The 13,710-nt window shown below is 37.3% G+C and overlaps 1 protein-coding gene across 1 annotated transcript; it reads left to right on the top strand.

Moving 5' to 3' along the window:
* The first annotated feature begins 7,630 nt into the window (after positions 1-7,630).
* On the top strand, positions 7,631-9,997 carry LOC108212187 (uncharacterized). The gene has a single exon (XM_017383916.2). The coding sequence runs from the start codon at positions 7,850-7,852 to the stop codon at positions 9,815-9,817; it is 1,968 nt and encodes a 655-aa protein (XP_017239405.1). The 5' UTR covers positions 7,631-7,849; the 3' UTR covers positions 9,818-9,997.
* Positions 9,998-13,710: the final 3,713 nt, after the last annotated feature.

The raw sequence follows: 13,710 nt of genomic DNA, 5'->3' as shown, positions 1-13,710 counted from the left end.
CTTAGATCTCATGGAAAAACTCAATACTCACAAAAGTTGCAGGAAAAATCAGGGTTAAAATGTACCTTAGCAGTGCAAGATCTGGCATTGTGTCCAAGTTCCTTGCAGTAGTTGCATCTGGTTCTTCTTTCTCTCCACTTGAAGGGATCTTCTTTTTTGCTCTGACTAGTCTTCTGTTAGGCAAAACAAATCTTATTAGTTGCAAGCAAGATGTGCATGATAAATTATGGAGGGAGATATGTTATTATACCTCTTTGGTGCAGCTTCTGACATTGTGCTCCCACTCACCACAGTTGGAGCACCTAAGACTAGTTCCTTTTCTCTTCATGATCTGTGGATTATCTTCTCTGGGCTGGACCACATCATTTTTTTTCTCCCTTTTTTTCTTGGGCCTGCCAGGAGCAACTTTCTTTATTGGTGGCAAAGGGGCCTCCTGCTCAGTGTGTTCCCAATATTGCTCCCCACTAATGGGCTCCAAAATGTGATTGTAGACCTGCAAATATCTTTCTCTAGTATAGCATTCATGAATAAAATCCATGGGGTCCAACTTCTGGAAGTGAATACAAGCCACAGCATGGAAGCAAGGTATTCCAGTGAGCTGCCACTTCCTGCAGGCACATCTTCTTTGGTTCAAGTCCACCACCACCTCATGTCCTCCAGCTGACATGGTGACATGATATTTATCTCCTCCATTCCAAACAGGAACTGCTTTGGATGCTTCTTTAAATATTGCCCTACATAAAAGGTAATTTTTGGCATTAAACTTCAAATTTTTAAGTCAATTACCACCTACATAAATCCCACCAAATAGTACTTACACATTCAGTTTTTTCATTGTCTTTGTGCAGAATTTTGTTTTGACTTTCTCCATTTTAGTCTTCCTTTTCTGAATCCTCACCATGGCTGTCTTGTGGATATTCTTGAACATGGTTATAATTCCATTATCTCTAAATTTGTTGATGGCATTGTTAAACACCTCACAGTTGTTGTTGACAAAGACATCTGATTTGCAAATTTCTCTAAAACCTGACCTAGACCATTGAGACCTAGGCTTGGCAGCCAACCAATCATAAGCTTTTTTATTTAGCTGTGAAAATAAAAAAATTTGGAGCATTAACAAATTTGGAGCATTAACAAATTAGGAGCATTTCAACTAAATTAGGAGCATTTAAAAATAGCAATATAACAAAATTAGGAGCATACCTTTTTCAAATTCTCCATGTTCAAGTTGAAAAAGTAGTCTGTTGTTGAGCGTGCAGCCATCCACATCTGTCTAGCAACTCCAAGTCCCTTAAACTCCTTTTTCATGTTGCTGTATAAGTGCATGACACAGAATCTAATTTCAGCTTCTGGGAAATGTGTCTCAAGTGCATTTACCAGGCCCTACAAGTACAGATAGCAGAAATGAGGATCACATTCAAAATATATGAATAAAAAAGTAAAAGAGTATAAGTATAGAGAATTACCTTCTGCCTATCTGAGATAAATGTGTAAGTCCCACTGTTTTCTATACTCAAATCTGCCTTTATTAATCCTAAAAACCAGTCCCAGCTGCTGTTGTTCTCAGCTTCCACATGTGCCCAAGCAAGGGGGTACATCCCCTCATTGGGATCTGTAGCCACTGCAGTCAACAGAATACCCCCAAAAGGGCCTTTTAGATGGCAACCATCTAAGCCAATTAGGGGCCTACAACCTTCAAGAAACCCTTCTTTCAGGGGCCCCAACATGACATAGAACCTCTTGAATCTCCTTTCTTCAAGGCCATTACCAGCTGGTTCTGTCATCAACTTGATTGTGGAGGTTGGCATTACTTTCTTCACTTCATTAGCATACAAGTATAGCTTGCTGAATTCTTCTTCATGCTTTCCTATAATGGTTTCTTTGGCCTTTCTCAAAGCTCTGTATGCCATTGTCTCAGAGATATTGCACTTGAGATCATTCACCAACTTTGCATGAAATGCCTGCAAAGGCCAGCTAGGGTTCATCCTCACCTCATGCTCATATGACCTGGCCAACCAACTGGAATTGATCTGTTTCTGCACCCATGTAGGGCTACATGTGTGTGTGTTGCATATTGTCTTGATCTGAATATTACTTGATCTCTGCTGTTTTATGCCATAACACTTCCAGTCACAGCCATCTGAGCATACCCACTTGATTTTGTCAGAATGATTTTTCTTCAATCTTATGCCTCTTTGTTGTGTAATTGCATGTTGTCTCACTGCTTCCCTAAATACTGCAGCACTGCTAAAAACCATGCCCATCCTGAACTGAGGATTCTCCATATCAATATACTCATTAAATTCTGGGTAGGTGGAGTCATCCTCATCACAAGAAGAGACAGCCATCCTCTCAACATTGCTGTCATATGAACTCTCTGAGCTAGAGCTATCATCTTCTTCCTCTGCTTTTGCTTGATTTTCAACATCTTCTTCCTCATTCTCCATTTCCACTTTTGAAGTCCCACTTTTGCTTGATTTCTCAGTCAACTTAGGCCCCCCCTTTTTGCTCAAGTTCACTTCTGAATTCTTCTCCTTTTGTAATCTCTGGCTCTTCCTCAAGCCTCCTCCAATGCTCTTCTGGCTAGCTGTTCTCTGGCTGCCCTTGTCTTCATTGCTCTTCTCCCTAATTCTCTGACTCTGTCTCAATTTCACCTCACCACTCTTCTTCTTTTCACTCTGACTCAACTTCTCTTCACCACCTTGCTCTGCACCAACATTACCCTGAGAAACCACACTCTTCTGCCTTGTTTTCCTCTTTTCTTCACTCAGTTTACTCTGGCTCACACTCTTCTGACTTGTTCTCAGTGCCTTCTCTTTTGCCTTGTTCTCAGTGCTCTTCTCTTTTGCCTTTATCTCAGTAATCACAGTCTTCTCCCTAGGTTTTCTTTGACTCTGGCTCAGTTTGTCTTCAATATGTTGCTTCCTTTCAATAGGTCTCTGGCTGCTCTTACCTTCACTGGTGTTCCTCTTCACAGTTTTTGGTGTCAAATCATTACCTTCTTCATCAAGAACAACTGGTGTTTCTTCTGTATTCTTAAAGAGCCCCCTCAACATTGAATACCTACCTCTCTTTCTAGCTCTATATGGTGGATTTGGTGGAGGCACCCTCCTCTTCTTTTTAGGCTTAGGACAGTCACTCTCACTAGAATCCATGTTGGAACTGTCACCATGGAAACTTTGTTTTTCCTCTTCATCCTCATCTGCACCTTCCTCATCCACCTCATTCAGAGCTTCTCCAACTTCAACTCTAATGTCCTCTATCCTCTGAATCCTCTGATCTATAGCCAATTGACTAAATGAAATATCCCAATTTTCACCATCTAAACCAGGGCCATTAGGGGTTAAATACAGCCTAACTAATTTGTAATTACTCTCTACCAAGGTTTTAAGTAGGTCAAGGTCCCTTTCAGTTTCAATTGGCATGATGTTAGCTGCTGCAAACTCTAATTCATTAAGCAAAAACCAGAGGTCCATACTATCAGTGCTACAACCAACCTCCCTAACCATAGCTTCAATTTCAAACAAACACAAACCCTCCACAGAACACATGTCAAAATATGCAATATCACCCCCAACATATTCAGAAAATTCAGAGTTAAACTGACCACCATAGTGTAGTTTAATCGAAAAGTATGGACTCATATCTGCATACAAAAATTGTTTTTTCAAGCTTTAAACAACAAGGGGACCACACTACTTTAATTAATCGAACAGATTCACATCAATGGGACCACAAACATATATAAAAACAAAACCCTAGATACCACAAAAAGACAACATGCATGAAATATATCCAACTCAGTACGAATACCATATAAACACAATTAGAGCAAGCATATGTGACAGGCGAAGATCGTGCTTACCACCATAAGCCGGGATTTCATCACTTCCACCAGCAAATGCACCAGCATCGTCCATCGCTTTCAGCCCTCCTGCATCATTTACGCCTGAATTACTCCTTAATCGCCCTCTCATCGTCGTTCGTTATTGATTTTAGGTTGTACTGGTGTAGTGGTGTGAGTAAGCTTGTACTGGTGTAGTGGTGTGAGGAATACGGAACGGTGTTTAGGGGGGATGAGGGAATTGGAGGGAATTAGGGATTTTACGGTAAGTTTTTTTAATTTAATTATTAAACAAGAGTTAAAGGGTGAATGGTCATCAATACCCTTAAATTTTAACGTTAACTGGTCAAAGCCAGTCAATATTAACAGAAATGGGTGGGGAGGGTTCCAAATGCCGCGCTTTTCAAACGAGAGGGGTGCACGCTGCAATTATACAAAGTATACGCCATAAAGTGCTTTTTCGGAAATCCAGGGGGGTGCAAAATGCAATAAACTCTAATTTAAATGATGGAATCAAAAACATATTATTAGCATATTATCAGATCTTCAACTCTTTGCAGCTACGCAATGTCTGTTAATGGAGAAATCTTGTATTAACAAGTATATATCTGATTTCGCAGCAAATATTATTGCCGCATAGCACGCATTTGGCATAACTACTCGATTATGCAAGCTGTATGTGCCTCTCCATGTGGCTGTATATGCTTATTGTTATACAATTCACTGGTAGTGGAGTATATAATTTGATTTATAAATACATGCAGTACACTCTTTTATGTAATAAAATCTTAATTTGTGTAGGCTTCTAAATATCATGTATATTTATTATATTTACTAGGATTCTTAATACTCACACGGTCTCAAATTACATGTTCCTTTAAGTTTTCTAGACTTCAAATTAACCAATCTTTGACTAAATATAAAAAGTTATTTATTTAGAATTTTTAGAAAATAAAAAACTACATTTTAAAATAGACTAAATGTATATTATAATGATATATTTTAAAATAGACTAAATTTCAGTCAAAGGATAGTCCTTTCGACTTTTACTAGCTAAAAGTCAAAATTACATGTATTATGGCGGGGGAAATACACGTTGTGAATAGTAGTAGTTTTGTTAAGTGTTCGACTTCAAATTTACTTGTACAGTGCGTCACTCCGTGAAGTTTTCCGTTGGTAAAAATGGGGTTCCTGTAGTGAGATCGAAGTATCAATTGTTGTTCAATCGTTGTTGGGGTGATTTTGGTTTTGATCATTGCCAGACTTTCACACTCTCAAGGCATTCCGAGGAAGAAGAAAGTAATTACAAGACAATTATATATATTTATATATATATTTATACAGATAAAAGGGTGAGCAATTCAGTATACATTGAGAACAATGCAAGGAGTCAACACTCGATCTAGGGATGGGCATTTATCCCGCCCCGTTCGACCCCGATCCGATCCCCGCCCCGTTCGGGTCGGGGATTCGGGGTCGGGGCGAGGATCGGGGAAAATTTTATAAAAAATTCGGGGATCGGGACGGGGTCGGGGTTTCGTGTCTCCCCGCCCCGATCCCCGCCCCCGATTGTATATATACGTAAATAATAATTTTTTATATGTAAATAATAATATATTTATATATATTATATTAAATATATTATTAACAAATAGATACCTTTTATAATATTATTAAAATTTAAAAAAATAATTTTAATTTTTATTGATTGATTAATATTATATTGTAATATAATATATTTAATAATTTGAAAATTGTCGTTTATTTATATTATAAATCAATTTTAATATGATTTAATGTTAAAAGTATAAGATAATATTATTTTATTAGTATATTATGAGTTAGTAGTTTGTTTTTTATTGAAAAAAAATATATCATATATTATAAAATTATTATTATTTTTGAAAAACTAAAATTTTCCAATCCTCACGGGGATCCACGTTCTCTGTTCGGAGCGGGGATCGGAACGGAAAAGAATCCTCTTTCGGGGTTCGGGGCGGAGTCGGGGATGAGCATTGAATTCGGAGATCGAGAGCGGAGATAGCACTCCCGACGCCGAAGTGCCCCGTGCCCATCCCTAACTCGCGATCTCCTGACGAACAAGAGTGAATGATCAAGTGTTTGAAATTTTTGCAGGTAGCTACACTGCGGGAAAAAAAATATTGGTCTTAGAGCATCTCCAACGGCGTTGGCTATAATCGTTGGCTAAATTGGACCTGTAAGACATTATGTAAAATTTGCTGAACCTGTAAGACATTTTGCCTCAATGGTATTGGCTATATTGGTTGGTTATAATTTAAAAATAGTATTTTATTAATATTTAAAATTGTTAAAATAGAATATATCAGTTCAATATGGTAATAAATGATGTACAATCTTCTTATAGATTTTCTTACAGACCTGTAGAGGTTCGACAAATTTAGCCATCCATAGGAGGTTGGCTAAATTTATAGACAAAGCTGATCATGGTTGGAGTTGAGTTTTTGGAGCTGTTGGCTAAATTTTTTTATTTTAAGCATGCCAACTCACCTTTTAGCCAGGGTTTTAGATGGTTGGAGATGCTCTTATTCTCTAAAAATATCAACGAGTTGCAGGTTCGGGTTTCCTAAAATCTAAATTTAACTTCGATTCCTTCCCTGTCCGAAAATATATTGGGAGGATTCGGGAGTTTGTTCGGAGACCGAATTTTTTACTTGCAGAGAAACATGACTTCCATTCCAGGTGCCAGCCAATTTAGGTCAACTATCAGTGCTTTAACATTAAAGTAGTTCACCTACAAGTTCAAAAACACAAGAAATCAATTCCAATAAAATCTTATTGACCTGTTCATTTATTTAATTAGAACAGCTACTCAACAGAGTGCTTCTTGGAGGGCGGCCGAGTTTCTAGATCAAGCTTCTGCTGAATACTCGCTCCATCCCAAATTAGATTTATATATTAGAAATTTATTTAGTTATTTTTAACAAATTCTGCAGTAGGAATCTTTCATTTCTTCAATACATTAGCATAACATTCTTAAATATGTATATAAGTAAACACACCTTGACATCTCGGAAGGTCGTTGATAATATTCTTATATTTTGTTTAACTCATTTCTTACAGGAAACGCAACAATACAAAAGGACTGAGACTTATGTAAACAGACAGATTGACAACTAATGAAGGGGTCCTATGTGTGTAATCTATGAGTGTATAAGACGTTATAGACAAATTCATCTGGCAACCAGATGATGCTGAACCAGTCCTCAACATGTTAATCTAATGGCCTGCATCAACTGATGTGCCGGCCACTGCACATGCTGGTTCTTATCTGTTTGTTTTATGCACTTTCCACATCTTCGAATCGATCCACACAAACACAATCCATTTTGTTACCATTGTTAACTCCTAAGCCTTTCATGTCTTTCAGACTTAACTGATAGTAATAATCAGATCTTACGGACAGTACAATACAAGCTGCGCTGACTTGGAGCGATACTCCAAGTTAAAAATCTCGGCTGCAGGAGGCGTACAATCTTTCTTGTTAAGTACTGATTAAAGGGTCTTTCTAGCTTGTGCTCATGGACACACATTAAGAACTAATTTATTATTTAGATGGAAGATTTTGATTGATGGAGATTTTTGCGCATGCAGGGTAATCATTATTTATGGGATTGGAGCCGATAATTGAAATCCATCAACTCAGTAAAAAGTGGTTGTTCACACACTAGAAAATCCGCTAATTAAATACCCTTGATTGAGTATGTTAATTTACTAAACTATATAAAATGAACAGAATATTTCTCTGACTCTGTAGTTAATGTATTTTAGCAGACATTATATAAGAATGGAATGAAGAGGTCAAAGAACCGTCGTGGGCCGTTTCTCTGATCCCCCGTAACACAGCCTGTCTAAACTCAAATCTGATGAAATATATGAGTTCAGAAATTCATGACTACAGGCAGAGCACATTTGTTTTAGTGAACAAAGAAGAAAAACAGAGAAGCTCACCTAAAGAATATAATCATGTGTAGAGAAAGAGTAGAAGAAAAGATGCAACCACATTGCACTGGAGAGGCCTGCATTTGTTTTAAGGGTTGTTGCCTTAAACCATTTCCTGCACTGTCTGAGCCTCAAATCTCCGCCACGAGTTACAGAACCACTTCCAGGCATGAATTTGCCGCGTCTACAGCCTCTTCTCTCTATCCTGATACCCAATTTACTAACCATGAAGCTATTCCTTCAGTTGAAGAATCATTGTCCAATTTCACCAAAGCTTATCCGTTATACTTGGAAACATCTCAAGCTGATCAAATTCGAGGGAAGGAGTACTCTCATCTTTCTCATCCAGGCCATGTATGCCTTGATTACATAGGCCACGGTCTCTTTTCTTACGGGCAGCAACAAGGCCATTATGGTGCAGTTTCAATTGCCTCTACATCATCACCCCCTTCTTCTTCGATGCAGGATTCTAGTGCTCCCTTCTTTGATATTTTAAACAAGTCCGGAGATTTGTATTCCCAGATAATGTATGGTGGCCAGGAATCAGAATTTGACTCCCTCATCCGGAAAAGAATCATGAGCTTTATGAACATTTCTGAGGATGAGTATTCAATGGTTTTCACAGCCAATCAGTTGTCTGCTTTTAAGCTTTTATCGGGCTCATACCCCTTCCAGTCTGGAACAGATCTGCTCACCGTCTATGATTATGATAATGAGGCCGTAGAGGCAATGATTGATTGCTCAAAGAAGAAAGGTGCACAGGTAACATCTGCTGAATTCTCATGGCCTAAAATGAGAATTCAGTCCACAAAACTTAGGAAGATGATAGTCACGAAAAGAAAGAACAAAAAGAGGGGACTATTTGTTTTTCCTCTTCAGTCTAAGATGACCGGCTCACGTTATTCATATTTATGGATGAACACGGCACAAGAAAATGGTTGGCATGTTTTGCTTGATGCTTCTGCATTAGGAGCCAAGGAAATGGAGACTTTAGGCCTCTCTTTCTTTAAGCCAGACTTTCTTTTCTGTTCCTTTTACAAGATTTTCGGGGAAGACCCCTCTGGCTTTGGCTGCTTGTTTGTGAAAAAATCCAGTGCTTCAGTATTGAACAATTCCACTTCTACTGGTATGGGAATTGTCCGTCTCCTACCATCTGTAAGACCATGTCAGTTTCTTGAAAAACTATCCAAGACTGATAAACAGTCATCAGTATCTGAGCTAAAGGAAGAGACCTTGGCTTTGCCAAGTTCATCCTCCATCTCGATGTCTTTCCAGCAGAATGAAGCAACCTATGAGCTGGAAGAAGCTTCAGATGCCAAGGATAGACAAAAGCAACCACCAGTGTCTGAAATTGTTGAATTATCTGAAATCGTTGAACTAGATAAGCCCGTCAACACAGACGAGCCACAGGACAAGGAAGATGGAGGTACTGTAAAGTCAGAGATGGAATTTAGGGGTTTAGATCACGCAGATTCACTGGGCCTGATACTGATCAGTTGCAGAGCAAAGTACCTAGTCAACTGGCTGGTAAACGCGCTGACGAGCCTTAATCATCCAAATTCAGAGAACGCGCTTCCATTAGTTACAATATATGGACCTAAGGTAAGATTTGATCGAGGGCCAGCAGTGGCTTTCAATATGTTTGATTGGAAAGGCGAAAAGGTTGATCCTGCACTTGTACAAAAACTAGCTGACAGAAACAACATTTCTCTTAGTTGCGGATTTCTGAAAAACATATACTTCTCGGACATGCAAGATAATGAGAGAAATTTCCTAGAGAGCAAAAATCCTGAGCAGGCAGGAGCTTTAAGAAACAAAAAGGATAAATGCAAATTAGGAATATCTGTTATTACAGTTTCGCTTGGCTTCCTGACAAACTTCGAAGATGTCTACAGGCTCTGGGAATTCGCCTCAAAATTCCTGGATGCAGACTTCGTGGAGAAAGAAAAATGGAGGTACCTGGCTCTTAACCAAACAACTGTTGAGGTGTAAAACATGCTTTACATTCTCTTAAAGAAAAGGCTTTTGAGGTTTCACAAAATTGTTTCTCTATATTAAATGATTGAATTGATTCTTTTATTTGTATCTTTTCCCAAAAATTATAGATTCATTAATGTGAAGAATGTATATCTCAGCTGATCTTTAATCAGAGTGTTGGTATTGAAGGGGAAATGAGGATCTGTTGTGAAGGGTAACAACATTGTCAAGCCACTAGTATAATTGCTTCATAATTGTGACATAGTTAAATTACACAATGAATGTCTGAGAAACAACATTTTTCCTAGTATATTTTTCGGCTTAAAGATAACGAAGATAACGACTAAATTTTAGTTTTTTAACAAAGCCTCGGTGACAGAGAAATGGCTTCCCAGAATTGGACCCTGCTGTCAATATCTTTGTTATTGCCTCATCTACATAGGATCAAGTGACAAAAAATCAGCTCAGCATCTCAAGCTGAAAGTCCATGTATAGCTCAGTATCTCAAGTTGGAAGTCTGTTGAAGTTTTGCAATATTAGCATTCTGAACCCGAGACTCTCCATAAATTGAACTGCGAAAACTTGTCAACTGATCTAAAACCATAAAGTGTTGGAAAAGGCGTTTACTGAATCATATATAATTCAACACAAAGCCGGCTAATGAGATGTCAAGTGGAACATTTGCACAAGGTCTCAAAATTTTTAGGATCAAACTCATCAAAGCATGAATTTTAGAGGACCAGAGCATGAATTTCAAGTGGCTAAATCATAATTTTAAAGGACCAGAGCATGAATTTTTTTTAATAAGAATATCATCAAAATCTCACTAATTTTTAGAAGGGTAATGCTACGTATCCCAAAAAAGTCTTTTCAAATTTTTTTACCAAATAATGTGACAGACAAGTGTAAAATTGTGTTTGAGTGATTGATATATATACAAGAGATCTCATTGTTATTGGAGCGAATGCACTAAATCAGATTTCGACACATCATTTTGGAATAACTTTTTGAGTACCTAACATTTTCCTTTTTAGAAATACATTTTGGGCTCGCAGAAGAGGAACTCTACAGATATTCGAAAGTGAGTCCGGACTGGATTTTAGCCGCTGTAGACATCTGTACAGCAGGTTACAGAATTGTCCAGTTCATCTACCTGTCGCTATGTGCACCCTTAAGTAAGTTGAATTTTTTTTCTAAAATATAGAGTTAGGTGCAAATTTTAACAGCCCCAAGTATTGTGCAGCCAGCCTTGCCGATTTGTCGGGGCCATTCACGTTTCCTGTAAGGCACTGAGATGTGTCGATCTCTCTGACTAGGAGTCATATGTAAATCTTGACGAGATCGATTGGAAATAGAATATATTCGCATAAAAGTAAAAATATCAAGTTAATCAAATATTTTACATTTTTTAAATCTTGAAATCTCAAAATTAATATATTAAATTATCAATATTATATAAAAAAACACCAAAACTTATATGTAATAAATAAAATTATTGGAGAGGGGGTCAAAAATTAAAATTTTATAAATTTTAACGAAATATACATAAAAATAGAAAATATATCGATATAATACGAATCCGAATAATATCATGACCCTCTTTGACAGGGCTCTAGTGGACCCAATATAAATTGAGAGAAAGCGAGAGTGTACATATATATAGTGGACCCAATATAAATCGAGAGAGAGTCAGAGTGGACATATGCAGGTGATGACGTATAGATGACAAGTGACCTTTACATTTCATTTGTACTTTAATTATGATCCTGTTTGGGAATTAATTAATAACTGATTAAATTAGATGTTTTAACTAGTTGACTGAATTAGATGTTTTGACTAGAGAATTGCACTACAACAAATCATCCTATTTACGATGGAAATTAAGCCTACATTCCGTCGTAAGTTCCCATTTTACAACGGAAAACTTCCGTCGCTTTTGCTCAAGTATTTATGATGTATATTGAGAGAAATGTGTTGTTTTGAAAGGAAAATGGATGTTATGGAAAGGGGAAAGGCGGTTAATCCAGACTAACTTACGATGGAAGGAACATTATCCGTCATAAGTTAATTTAAATATATTAACTCTCAACGGGCAGTTTAAATGTTACTGTGGTATTAAATGTGGTTGGTAAACTTACGACGGAAGGAACACCATCCGTCATAAGTTCGTAGACAAAAAGGGCTCAGGCTTCAGATCCGGACCATTTTTTATTTTTTATTTAGGAAAATAATGAAAATAAGAAACTTACGACGAAACGTTTATGTCGTCATAAGTTTGGAATATAAAAACGACACCATACTCAGAATCATAACATTTAATTTTTTTCTCATCAATTCAGTGAAAAATAATAAAATAATGAGCTTACGACGGTTTTGTGTTTCATCGTAATATTTTGCGACGGAAAGTAGACTGTCCGTCGTAAGTTGAGGCGCGCAGGTGTTCCGTCGTAAGTTACCTGTCGTAAATACCCTATTTTGTTGTAGTGTTGAATTAACAGTTTCTCGTAAAATTGTTTGGGAAATAGATGATTGATTAGTTTTTTACACATACCAAAATCTTTAACCCAAAAAACTCCTCAAAATTAGATATTTGGATTCAAATCTGTATTTCAATCCGATAATTACAAAACACTAATATTAGCGGATTCTAGTGATCAAATCTCTAAAACACCTCAAACCTTTAATTTTACCCGAAATCACTATAATATAAAATCACTAACTTCCAGACAGGGTTTATATTCAAGTGACCCATCATCTGTGTATAGACATTGATTAAAATGAGGATCATCTATATATGAGAACAATTGTTCTCCACTTTTGTTCAAAAAACCATAGAAACAATTATTTTGAAAAAATTTAATTTTTAAATGTTATATTATTCAATAACGAAAGAATAATATTTTTGATGTTTTACCATAAAAACATATTTTTCATAAAACATGATGCTATGTATATGTATTTTACTTTTAACGAATTTGTGGTCCCTAAAATAATGAGGCCCCATGCACCGCCTAGCCAGCTCGCCTAGAGCCGGTACTGTTTACATCTACAATGAACTAGCTTCAGTGAGTTATTTCTAGTTGTATGTTCTATATTTCTAAATGTTATCATATGCGTAGCAGGTTGGTGAAGGTGTTGGGTTTAATTCTAAACGTGTTTTATTTAGTTGCTTTTTCTATATCTAATTAAATAAATCAACGATTACGTTGAAGTAGTTAGGATCATATCATGGAGACAAATCCGGAGTATGCCCTGATCTTTAGGAGTGATAGATGTTGGTGCTTACTTTATATATTCCTTGTAATGCTTCTTTTACAAGATAAGTAGTAATCCCAGTTGCAATTTCGTATAATATCATTACTCTGATTCTTAGCATATCAGTTTGGTTCTATCATCTGGTATCAGAGCCCTACAAACACCTAAAGCAATACATTACCCAAATACAACAATGGCAGATTCAAGCAAAGGAAAAGAAGTTAAAATAGGACTCAGCTTACCAATGATAACAAAAACCAACTACACCGCCTGGGCTATGAAAATGAAAGTATTTTTGCAGGCATACAACGTGTGGGAAGCGGTAGAGCCCAATGATCCAAAGGCTGTCATCGATGACAAGGCAGACAATTGTGCTATGGCAATGATCTATCAATCAATCTCAGAGGAGTTGTTGTTGACACTGGCGGAACGCACGACTGCCAAAGCAGTTTGGGAGGCCATCAAAACGGCTTCCTTAGGTGCTGATAGGGTGAAGAAAGCTATGGCTCAGACTCTCAAGGCCGAGTTTGAGTCACTAAGCATGAAAGAGTCAGAGCAGTTGGATGATTTTTGTCTGAAATTGAATGGCCTGGTTGCAAAAATCAGGGAACTTGGTGAAACAATTGGAGAGGATCGGAGTACGTTGTGAAAAA

The sequence above is a fragment of the Daucus carota genome, chromosome 1 (assembly GCF_001625215.2).
Source record: "Daucus carota subsp. sativus chromosome 1, DH1 v3.0, whole genome shotgun sequence".
NCBI classification, from domain to species: Eukaryota; Viridiplantae; Streptophyta; class Magnoliopsida; order Apiales; family Apiaceae; genus Daucus; species Daucus carota.
The sequence above is the reverse complement of the archived record's forward strand: the minus strand, read 5'-3'. Positions and strand labels throughout refer to the sequence as shown.

Excerpts from the sequence above, each read along its gene's own strand:
- LOC108212187 (XM_017383916.2), top strand. The coding sequence starts at position 7,850 with ATGTGTAGAGAAAGAGTAGAAGAAAAGATGCAACCACATTGCACTGGA.